Source organism: Platichthys flesus, chromosome 3 (assembly GCF_949316205.1).
Source record: "Platichthys flesus chromosome 3, fPlaFle2.1, whole genome shotgun sequence".
NCBI lineage: Eukaryota > Metazoa > Chordata > Actinopteri > Pleuronectiformes > Pleuronectidae > Platichthys > Platichthys flesus.
Genome location: NC_084947.1, coordinates 924,188 through 935,265, shown reverse-complemented (window position 1 = coordinate 935,265; position 11,078 = coordinate 924,188). Strand labels below are relative to the sequence as shown.

The 11,078-nt window shown below is 44.0% G+C and overlaps 1 protein-coding gene across 1 annotated transcript in view; it reads right to left on the bottom strand.

The window, feature by feature from the left end:
• Positions 1 to 362: 362 nt before the first annotated feature.
• snx2 (sorting nexin 2) overlaps positions 363 to 11,078 on the bottom strand; it is a 17,845-nt gene continuing 7,129 nt past the window's right edge. Inside the window, 8 exon segments of the mRNA XM_062381256.1 lie at positions 363 to 1,618; positions 1,826 to 1,897; positions 1,984 to 2,064; positions 7,268 to 7,411; positions 8,014 to 8,219; positions 8,421 to 8,514; positions 8,962 to 9,075; positions 11,065 to 11,078. The exon segment at positions 11,065 to 11,078 is cut by the window's right edge and continues 62 nt beyond it. Of these exon segments, the coding sequence (XP_062237240.1) occupies positions 1,568 to 1,618; positions 1,826 to 1,897; positions 1,984 to 2,064; positions 7,268 to 7,411; positions 8,014 to 8,219; positions 8,421 to 8,514; positions 8,962 to 9,075; positions 11,065 to 11,078 (776 nt within the window). The 3' untranslated portion in view covers positions 363 to 1,567.

Genomic DNA, 11,078 nt, shown 5'->3' with positions numbered 1-11,078 from the left:
GCACCGAGTGTCGATCAAATGTGTCCCACCGGAAGTGGAGCGCACTTTCAATAGTTCCGCCCTCAAAGCAGAAGTTATTTGTTATTAAAGTTATTTGGTTATTATATCGTATTTGTAATAAATTGTAACTATTATAATTTTATATTATATAATAGCAAAGGTTCTTCAGCAGATTTACTTTCATGTATTTCTTACAGAGAACTAATAGTTTAATAATAAAAGTAATTTGACCTATGAGAGAAATTCACTGTAAAACAGAATTATATATTATACTATTATTGGGGTTAAAATGACAACATTTATAAACTCTAATGTAGTTTGATATAACTAAGTGTTTAAAATCATGAAAGCCACTCCGGCCATAGATGAGATACATTCCTTTATTATAATTAAAGTAGTCAAACATCTGCTGCCGCGGAAACGTCACGCCAAACCAAAGATTCAGCATTTCATCATTTTCAAAATAAACCAAAAACAATCAGTAAAAACTTTGCACACCATCAGGCAGCAAACGATGTGAAATAAAGGAGAATGAAATAGAAAAGGTAGAATCAACATGTTTTAAGATCCAGGAGCAGGGAAGGAGGAAGAAAATCATAAATATTTTCAGTCTTAAAAAATCACTTTAAATCTGTTGAAATGAAATGAACAACAATAAAAATCAGGGAAAGTCTTCACACTGACAATCTGATCTCTGGACGGACACACACACACACACACACCATCACCTGACACACACTCACACCTGAAACCACTCCAGGCTCAGTCCAAAGCAAATCCTGCGTTTCACTGGACGACATCACAAGTGGACAGAACGGATCAGACACAGAACATGTTGCCTTCACTCACGATCATACAGCAACACAAACAAAGGCTCTTGTTTTGAAAGGCGCAGCAGGAAGCAAGGGGAACTGGTGACAGGAAGTAATAGACAAAATAAGAGAGGATGAGGTCGGTCGTCCTTCATCACCAACTCACATCCGTTTCACAGCTCGAGCTCCAGAAGCCAAAATAAAGATTCAGTGACGTAGCGGTTTGTTTTCAGGGGTTTGAAGTTCTGATGGAGCTGGAGAGGTTGTTTACATAGAAACAGCTGACTGAAGGGGCGGAGCTGCGTGAGGCGTTCAGGGTCCTCCAGTCAAAGTTCTGTTCACATTCTTGGTTACAAAAGCTGAGCTGAAAAAAATCTTCTTCAGTGTAAAGAAAAAAAAATGTCGGATGTTCGTCTCCTTCAGAGCGATAAACACTTTGTTTAGCTTGAGTGTGAATATGTTGAAAAGAAATGAAGCAGGAAGTGAGGTCAAGTAAGAATCTGTGTGAGGAACCCGGTGCTGTGACTTCTCTCTTACTGACGTCATAAAGAAACCGGGAGTGAGATATTAATATATTAACATATTTGTTTGGAAGAGACAGGACCTGAGCAGCACAGGAAACAAAACGACCAACATGAGATGAAACAGGCAGTCTGAGAAGTCAGTTTGAGCCGCCTCTTCTTCAGGAGCAGGGAGGCCCAGGAGGACAGGTGCATTGTGGGTAGTGTAGTTTGACCAGATCCAGTCACGGGACTCTATGAGATGGCTTTGGCCTCGGGTAAGAAGGCATCCCAGTATTTAATCAGCTGCACCAGAGAAAGAAGAGAAAGTTCATTCCACGTTGATTTGTTAAACATGTAACATTTTAAACATCTTTTGAACGTTCAAATCAAACACTATATAACATTTCAAATGTCCATCATTAAAATAAAACAACGCAGGACATGCTAGCAACTTAGTTTAGTCTATAAATCAAGTTCTAATCTCTCCTGAAACAACAGAATCTTCTTTACCTGTTGTTGTGTCTGAACCAGAGACTCCAGATATTTGATTATGATTGTTTTAAAATCCTTCACTCGATCTTTCTGTGTAAAAACAGTCAAAGAGAATCATTATGAATAAATAACTCACAAACACATGAATTGAAATTCATTCATTAATCCGTCCTCACCTCAAACCTGCTGACTTCTTTACGGATGGTTTTGGAGATTTGTTCAAATTCTCTCTCTCCCTGCTGCACCTTCCCCTCCAGCTGAATACAAACACACAGACACACACAAACACACACAAACAAACAGAGAGAAACAATGAATATTTAAAAAAAATGCATTTATTTCAACATTTGTCACCCTCATTTCAGACAAGGCACATTTTGTGTCCATTTTAATATTTTGATGAATAAACTATTTTTTTGTAAAATGTTGAAAATGGGATGCAGGAAGTTTTGAGGCTGAATTTGACATTAACATGATTTATTTGCTGGATGAGAAACAGGAGGAAACAAATCATCTGCTCATGTTGGACGATCACTGATCAAACTTTAATAAATACAGTAAATTGAATACTGATATCAATGAATTTACTTTCAGCTGTGACACCGAAATCAGCTTAAACCAGAATTACAGAGCCAATGATTTAAGTTTAATATAAAATATTAGAATATAAAGAAATATATAAATACGAGATGAGACACTACAGTTTGGATCATGAGCTCCGACTGAATTCAAGTGTAAAACCAGTTTGTGTATTTGAACGTTAATGAAACACACACACTGTAAATAAAGATTGACATCATGACATCTCCTTAACAGTGAAGCTTTATCCTCTGGATCGCCCCCTGGTGTCTGGCTGCAGGATAGGTCATGAACCCTGCCTCCTCCAGGTAAGCAGTTGGGACGCGGACCAAACTAAGTATACGTCAAATAAACATGATTTGTGATTGGTCGAGTGTGCGTTAGGGGCGGGACTCCGTGATCACTACAGCACCCACTGACTGCAAATTACATCATCACCACAAGATGGCAGTGTTCGTATCTAAGATTTTAAACTTCATTTTTGTGAAGATGCGTCGTCCATCTTGATTTACAGTTTATGGATGAAACTGATAATTTGTGGCGAAACTTGTGGTTCGGTAAAATCGTATTAATTGACATTATTGATATTTACTGAACTAAAACAACAACCAGCTGATTATTCTTCATGATGGAATCTAATTAGAATTTTTTGGAGACGAAGGATCTATTGGCAGAAGTTTCATTTGAAACATCGTATGATTCAACTTAATTCTAAGAGTTGTTGAACTTAAGCCTAGAATCAGCGCTTTGTATTTAAACACTTTGTATTTAACATCAGCAGCGGGTCCTTTCTGCGGAGGAAGCCATGTTTTTTTTACAGTCGTCCAAACTGGACAAACTAAACCTTTCTAGTTTAGTTTGTCCAGTTGGACGACTGTACAGAATGATCATCTATGATGTTTTGAGGTGGGGAGGGGGGGGGGGCTGTTCAGCTGCAACACGACACTTCACCACTAGATGTCACTACATTCTACACACTGAGCCTTTAACTCATTATATGAAGGAGTAACTCTCCGCTCCATGAGCCATGCAGATGCAAATAAACACTTTGTCTGAGGAAGTCGTCACATGAACGTGTTGGTCTGTTGTTGACTTAAAGAGATTTAAGATATTTAACATTTTAATCTGAAATATACAAATTTTAAACTGATCAAACACGACAAACTGATTCATGTGACTCACTTTTCAAAACAAACAGAGTAAAATAATAAACATAATGATCACATAAAAATGTATGATCACAACAATTTTTTAATAAAAAATAAAAATAAAGGCGAAAAAGACGTGGAGCGACAGGACAGAGACACAGACAGAGAGAGAGAGAGAGACACAGACAGACAGAGAGAGAGAGACACAGACAGACACACACACAGAGACAGAAAGAGAGAGAGACACAGACAGACACACACACAGAGACAAACAGATAGAGAGACACAGACAGACACACACACACACAGACAGACAGAGAGAGAGACACAGACAGAGAGAGAGAGACACAGACAGACACACACACAGAGACAGAAAGAGAGAGAGACACAGACAGACACACACACAGAGACAGACAGAGAGAGAGACACAGACAGACACACACACACACAGAGACAGACAGATAGAGACAGACACACAGACAGACAGGTCCTACCTCCTCTATCTCCTGGTTGCAGGAAGGCGTGACAGAGAAAAGTGCAACATAAGTTCAAAAGGTTGGAAATAATAAAAATGCTCAGAGCTTCTGAAGTGAGAGAAGAAGTCAAAGTGTAAAGTCTCTGTTGTTTCCCTGGGGAACCAGAGGACGTCCCAGAGGAACCTCGGGGACGTCCTGAGGTCTGTGATGTCCTGAGTCTCAGACTGAGGTTTAACACTCGAGAGGTTTAACATCTGATCCGAGATGAAGCTTCAGTGTTTTACTGATTTGTAGTGAAATGAAAGAGAAAAGCAGCAGGTCCTTGAAAATATCTGTCTTTCTTCTACTTTGTGAGAAAAGAGGAAAAACAGATTTAATTTAATAATAAAATCGGGTGAAATGAAGAATAAAAATGAACCCTTGTGTTTTAACACAGGAAATCTTTGTTGAGAAAACGGCTCAGACTCTGTTTCACTGTTAAACTGTTATTAACTCTGGCTGTTGTTTCTGTTTTGTGCCCACAGGGGGCAGTGTAGTGCAGTGATCAGAGACTCACCACAGAGTAAGAACACGTTGCCTGACAGGAGATGATTTAGTTTAATTCACTGATTGAAACGGAGATTTGTGGATTTTTTTTATCTCTGTAACAAACTGTGACTCCGGAAACCTCATGGTGACGTCATGGTGACGTCATGGTGATGTCATGGTGATGTCATGTGACGTCATGGTGATGTCATGAACACGTCATGGTAACGTTGTGGCGATATCTTTAAAGTTTTTATTTTAAACCTTAATAGAAATATAGGATGACATATTCCACTGCAGGTTCCAGGTTCTAAGTGGATCCTCTGATCTCTGGAGGTAACACCTGGAGCTGCAGGTTCCAGGTTCTAAGTGGATCCTCTGATCTCTGGAGGTAACACCTGGAGCTGCAGGTTCCAGGTTCTAAGTGGATCCTCTGATCTCTGGAGGTAACACCTGGAGCTGCAGGTTCCTGGTTCTAAGTGGATCCTCTGATCTCTGGAGGTAGCACCTGGAGCTGCAGGTTCCAGGTTCTAAGTGGATCCTCTGATCTCTGGAGGTAACACCTGGGGCTGCAGGTTCCAGGTTCTAAGTGGATCCTCTGATCTCTGGAGGTAGCACCTGGAGCTGCAGGTTCCAGGTTCTAAGTGGATCCTCTGATCTCTGGAGGTAACACCTGGGGCTGCAGGTTCCAGGTTCTAAGTGGATCCTCTGATCTCTGGAGGTAGCACCTGGAGCTGCAGGTTCCAGGTTCTAAGTGGATCCTCTGATCTCTGGAGGTAACACCTGGAGCTGCAGGTTCCAGGTTCTAAGTGGATCCTCTGATCTCTGGAGGTAGCACCTGGAGCTGCAGGTTCCAGGTTCTAAGTGGATCCTCTGATCTCTGGAGGTAACACCTGGAGCTGCAGGTTCCAGGTTCTAAGTGGATCCTCTGATCTCTGGAGGTAACACCTGGGGCTGCAGGTTCCAGGTTCTAAGTGGATCCTCTGATCTCTGGAGGTAACACCCGGAGCTGCAGGTTCCAGGTTCTAAGTGGATCCTCTGATCTCTGGAGGTAGCACCTGGAGCTGAAGGTTCCAGGTTCTAAGTGGATCCTCTGATCTCTGGAGGTAACACCTGGAGCTGCAGGTTCCAGGTTCTAAGTGGATCCTCTGATCTCTGGAGGTAGCACCTGGAGCTGCAGGTTCCAGGTTCTAAGTGGATCATCTGATCTCTGGAGGTAGCACCTGGAGCTGCAGGTTCCAGGTTCTAAGTGGATCCTCTGATCTCTGGAGGTAACACCTGGAGCTGCAGGTTCCAGGTTCTAAGTGGATCCTGTGATCTCTGGAGGTAACACCTGGAGCTGCAGGTTCCAGGTTCTAAGTGGATCCTGTGATCTCTGGAGGTATCACCTGGAGCTGCAGGTTCCAGGTTCTAAGTGGATCCTGTGATCTCTGGAGGTAGCACCTGGAGTGCAGGTTCCAGGTTCTAAGTGGATCCTGTGATCTCTGGAGGTAACACCTGGAGCTGCAGGTTCCAGGTTCTAAGTGGATCATCTGATCTCTGGAGGTAGCACCTGGAGCTGCAGGTTCCAGGTTCTAAGTGGATCCTGTGATCTCTGGAGGTAGCACCTGGAGCTGCAGGTTCCAGGTTCTAAGTGGATCCTCTGATCTCTGGAGGTAGCACCTGGAGCTGCAGGTTCCAGGTTCTAAGTGGATCCTCTGATCTCTGGAGGTAGCACCTGGAGCTGCAGGTTCCAGCAGGAAGTAAAACTCGTCTCTCGTCTTGTTCTGCTGTAGAAAAAGCCGCTGTGTGTTTTCTTGTCAGAGCTGAAGTGAGAAGCCGGCGGCTGACAGGCCGCCCCCTCGTCTGCCCCAAATAAACGTTGGTTGTAACTCTACTGCGATCTGCAGCTTCTGACAGCCCCCCCCCCCACACTTCTCCCCCCAAAACCCCACATCTGACAGCTCCTCCGCTCCAACACACAGACCCCCGACCAGGCCGAGTGTGAGTGTGTGTGTGTGTGTGTGTGTGTGTGTGTGTGTGTGTGTGTGTGTGTGTGTGTGTGTGTGTGAGAGTGTGATTTGTGTGTGAGTGTGATTTGTGTGTGAGTGTGATTTGTGTGTGTGTGTGTGTGTGTGTGTGTGTTGGACCCTGACAGACAGCGGAGGATGAATTTGTGCGGTGACAGCTTCAACAGACGCTCTAATAAACTACTTTTCTTTTCTCTTCTGCTCTTGTTTGTCGAGTTCGTGTAAGAAAACAACATTTATAAAAAAAAAGGAGTTTTCACATGACTGAACTGGGAAGGTGCGCTGGTTTTATTTGACTGGACGCACCAGCAGCCGCACACAGAGGGGACTGCTTTATATTATTTATCACATTAATCATGTCATTAATAATTAACTAGCGGATTAATTTATGTAGTTTTAAAAAGTTGAAGAACGAGAACGTTGGGGAACATCCAGGCGAGGGGCGGAGCCTGTAGAGCAGCAGGGGCGGAGCCTGTAGAGCAGCAGGAGGTTGGACATGAGGTGTAAACTCTGCTGTGGACAGATCAGTGTTGTTGTTTACATCTCGTCCACACCGGGGTCCAATCACCAGGAGATCTGGAATCTGAGTGTGTGTGGATCTAGTGAATTTAAATATGTCTTCATGAGGACGTTGTTGGTGTTGGATGGAGGTTTGAGTTCTACTGACGTTCTAGTTGCTGATGTTTATCCATTAGTGCCCCCCCCCCCCCCCCCCCGTCTCACCTCTTGAATCTCGTCCTTCGCCTGCTGCAGTTTATCTGGTTTGTTGGTGAACTGAAGTTTGGCTTCAGCCTCTCGTTTCTTCTGCAGCAGCATCTGAGTGTCCTGCCACCTCTGCCACGTCTTCATCCGGTGGTCGAACACGCCCTGCACACAACACAACACAACACAACACAGCACAACACAACACACACTCTGAGAATCAACTCATTCATCAAGGATTTGATAAATAATTGCAGAACTCTACTTGCTCCACTGTACTTTACTCTACTGTACTTTCCTGTACTCTACTCTACTGTACTCTACTGTACTCTACTCTACTGTACCACTTCTTGTCCAGTTCGTGCCTGGACTCAGATGTTTCGTATCGAGCAGCTCACTCAGTCAAATTAAGAAACACAAAGGCTTTAATTAAAGATGGAGGACATGAAAGTGAAGCCAAAGTGGCTCAATCGTCCCCTGGTGGCTTGCTGTGGTATAGGTAATAAACCAGCCTCCATGTTAGCAGATGGGACATGGACCGAACATCAGTCTGTGGCTTCTGTTTTTTTTAGAAGGGTTCGTGTCAGATATGTTTTTATCCTCATTTCTGGAAAGTTGGAGAAATGTCATCATCTTTTTTTACAGTCATTGATCGTCTTCATATTCAATCATGATCGTTTCTGTCGTAAATAGAACCCGAGGTGTTCTATTCTTTAGAGGCTCTGATGTGGCTGACCCTGGTTGGAACCCAGAGGAGGAGCTCGTACCTTGACGGCAGTGATGAGGCGGACGTAGTCGCCCAGCAGCTCGGAGAAGACGTAGAAGTCTGCGTTGGCCTGGTCCTGGTGCAGCTGGTCGATCTTCTCCTCCACCTCAGCGAGCTGGGACAGAGCTCGAGAGAGCGCCGTGTGGTCCTCGCTGTTCCCCAACATGGCCGCCGACTTGGCGAACTGCGCTGTGTTCAGGGACAACTCTGGAGAACGAGAGGGGGCGTTCAAGAGTCTGGAGCAAACCAGTGACACCATGTGTCTCCACACGAACATCAGCTCATGGACTTTAAGAACATTTTAATAACAGAGCACGAGAAAAAAGATTTTCTTTTTCAACTCATGACTATTTCCAGTAAAATATTCAGATCTTTAGCAGATTTTGAAATGAAATGTAGTTTTCTTACCTTTCCTGTGACAGACCAGAGACTCCACGCTGGCGTGAAGTTTCCTCAGCTGAACATCCAGGTTCTCAAAGTGCTGCTGCTTCTCCTCAAACCACTGACACACACACACACACACCACACAACACACAACACACACACACACACACACACACACACCACACACACACACACACACACACACACACACACATCAGAACCATCTTATCATTACATCTCGATCTGAATTTTACTTTCCCAGATAACGTATTTTCATCGTTATCTTTTCTTCCTTCCTCATTTCCTTTTCTTGCTTCCTTGCATACTTCCTTATTTCCATCCTTATTTCCTGCCTTCTCTTACTTCCATTTTCTTCTCTGTCTCCATCTTTTCTTTCTTATTTTTCATATTTCCCTTCCTTTCCATCCAATCTTTCTTCCTTCATTCCTTCCTCCACTTCCTGGACGCCTTCCTCTCTCCTCTCCTTCTCTTCCTGTGCCTCCCTCTGTCGCTCCTTTCCTCTAACGTTCTCCTCCTCTCTCCATCTCTTCCCTTCTTCACTCACAGCGTCCGACTCGTTCATCTTGATGGTCATCTTGTTGACGGCGTCTGCCGCCTTGTTGACCATTCGGAGGAGTCCGGCGCTGCTCAGAGCCTGAGTGCTGACGGCCCGCGGCAACTGGATCACAAACAAAACAAACAAACAAACAAACAAACAAACAGACAAACAAACAAACAAACAGAAAGAAGTGTGTGAAGTGAAACCGCTTAAAGGCCGATGGGCTTGAATTTGACACGAGTCATTGTGATAATTGTTTATCCTCTACATATTTTTTGTTGTACCTTTAAGTTATGTTTCTCTACTTGACTTTATTTCTGACTTCTTATTTTTCATTCACCGTTTTTTGACATGTTTCATTTCTTTTGTTAAGTTTCATGTCTCATAAGTTTTCTTCTCTTTTGTTTCTCATACCTGTTTCTGATTTATTAACATTGTTTTCGTTTGCTTTTCTTTCTCTTGTAGTTTTCTCTTTAGTTTAATTTGATTAATCTTTAACTTTTCCCTTTTGAAACCTTTGTTTAATCTGCTTCTCTTTTCTCAAATTCTTTCTGTCTCGTCTCATTTCAAAGCAAATCATTTTTCCATTTAGTCTCTGGCTCAGTTTTTCTCCTTTCACTTGGTTGTGTTAGATGTTCTATTTGTTCTTCTCCACAGCTCTCACCGAGCTGTGGAGGTTCCTCTCCTCCGCTCTGATTGGAATGTCTCCCACGTTTCAGCTCCGAACTGATTTAATGCAGACGATTTATTTATCGAGCAAATTTAACCAGCGACAAAAAACCGCAGCGCGTCACTCGGAGAACGCCGAGACGTCCTCGGGAATTAACCAGCGACAAAAAACCGCAGCGCGTCACTCGGAGAACGCCGAGACGTCCTCGGGAAAATTGGCTCATTTTTCTTCATTTTGGAAAAGTTTTTTTTCCTGGTTCCCCCCCCCCACACACACACACATCTCCAGGCTCATTTAGCAGGGGCGGCAGCAGCCGGGGGACGGCTTCGTCCCCGGGGCCCTCGCTGATGGAGGGATGAGGGTAAACGAGCAGAGGCGGGTGGAGGGGGGGGGGCTTATAAATAGATTTCAATTGCAGCTTGGTCCCATTTGTACACCCCCCCCCCCCCCCCCCTGGTTGTGTTTCATTAAGTGGCCGGACGGACCGACACGCTCGGTCAGGCGTCCGAGCGATTCATCTGTTAAATCGGTGACACGAGGCCATTTGTTCTGGACCCAACGACTGGGGGGGCCCTCACAGCGCAATCCCACTAACAGTCAGGAGGGTGGCGACGAGGGGGGGCGAAGATACCAAATGTTGCAGCGGATTTAGTTAGAGACGATAAAGTGAGGGAGCAGGACACGTTGCCAGCTCTTAAACCCTGGGTTAGTTTTCAGCTTCGACCTCGTCCGGACGTTTCGCTGCTCGTTTGGAAAAAGAAGAGACGAGAAAACGGAGAGAAGAGTTTTTCGTCTTTTTGGAGGAGAGGTAATTTGTTTTCGTGTCGTCGGAGGCTGGACACAGTCAGTTGGTTTGTCCAGGTATCGAACTGTTTAAGGCCTCGACTCCATCGGATCTACACAACTCACTAAACTAAGACTTTGAATGAACTGGATTTGTTTGGATAAATCTGAGCAGGGACATGAAAACAGTGAATCCAGGTTAAAGAGCATCGATCATCAGTTTATATTTAAATTAATTTAATAACTCCTCATGATGGTTCAAGGCACAAAGCAAATAGACTTTGCATATTTCTCAATTTAAACAAAATCATAAAAATAACCTCTGGAGCCAGAAAGTGAAGGCAATGTGGAAGTGTCTGGAACCTGTGTTCCCAGTAACGACCAGCAGGGGGCGACTCCACTGCTTGTTTCTACAGATCATCTGTGAGAAACCGTTAAACTGACTCATCGCTGGAGCCTCCAGGTGAAAGTTGAACTCCACAAACAGGATGTGGCTTCTTTAAACCAACAGTAACAGAGTGAGGTCACCTGACAGGTCAACCAGACTTCAACTAGAACCATGAACACAAGAGCTGGTGAATCAAAGAAGAAGTGGAACATGTGATCACACCGACTTGTTCTCGTTCTCAGAGTGAGTGTGTTAGTGAGTTCTTTACGTCGGAGCTCTCCA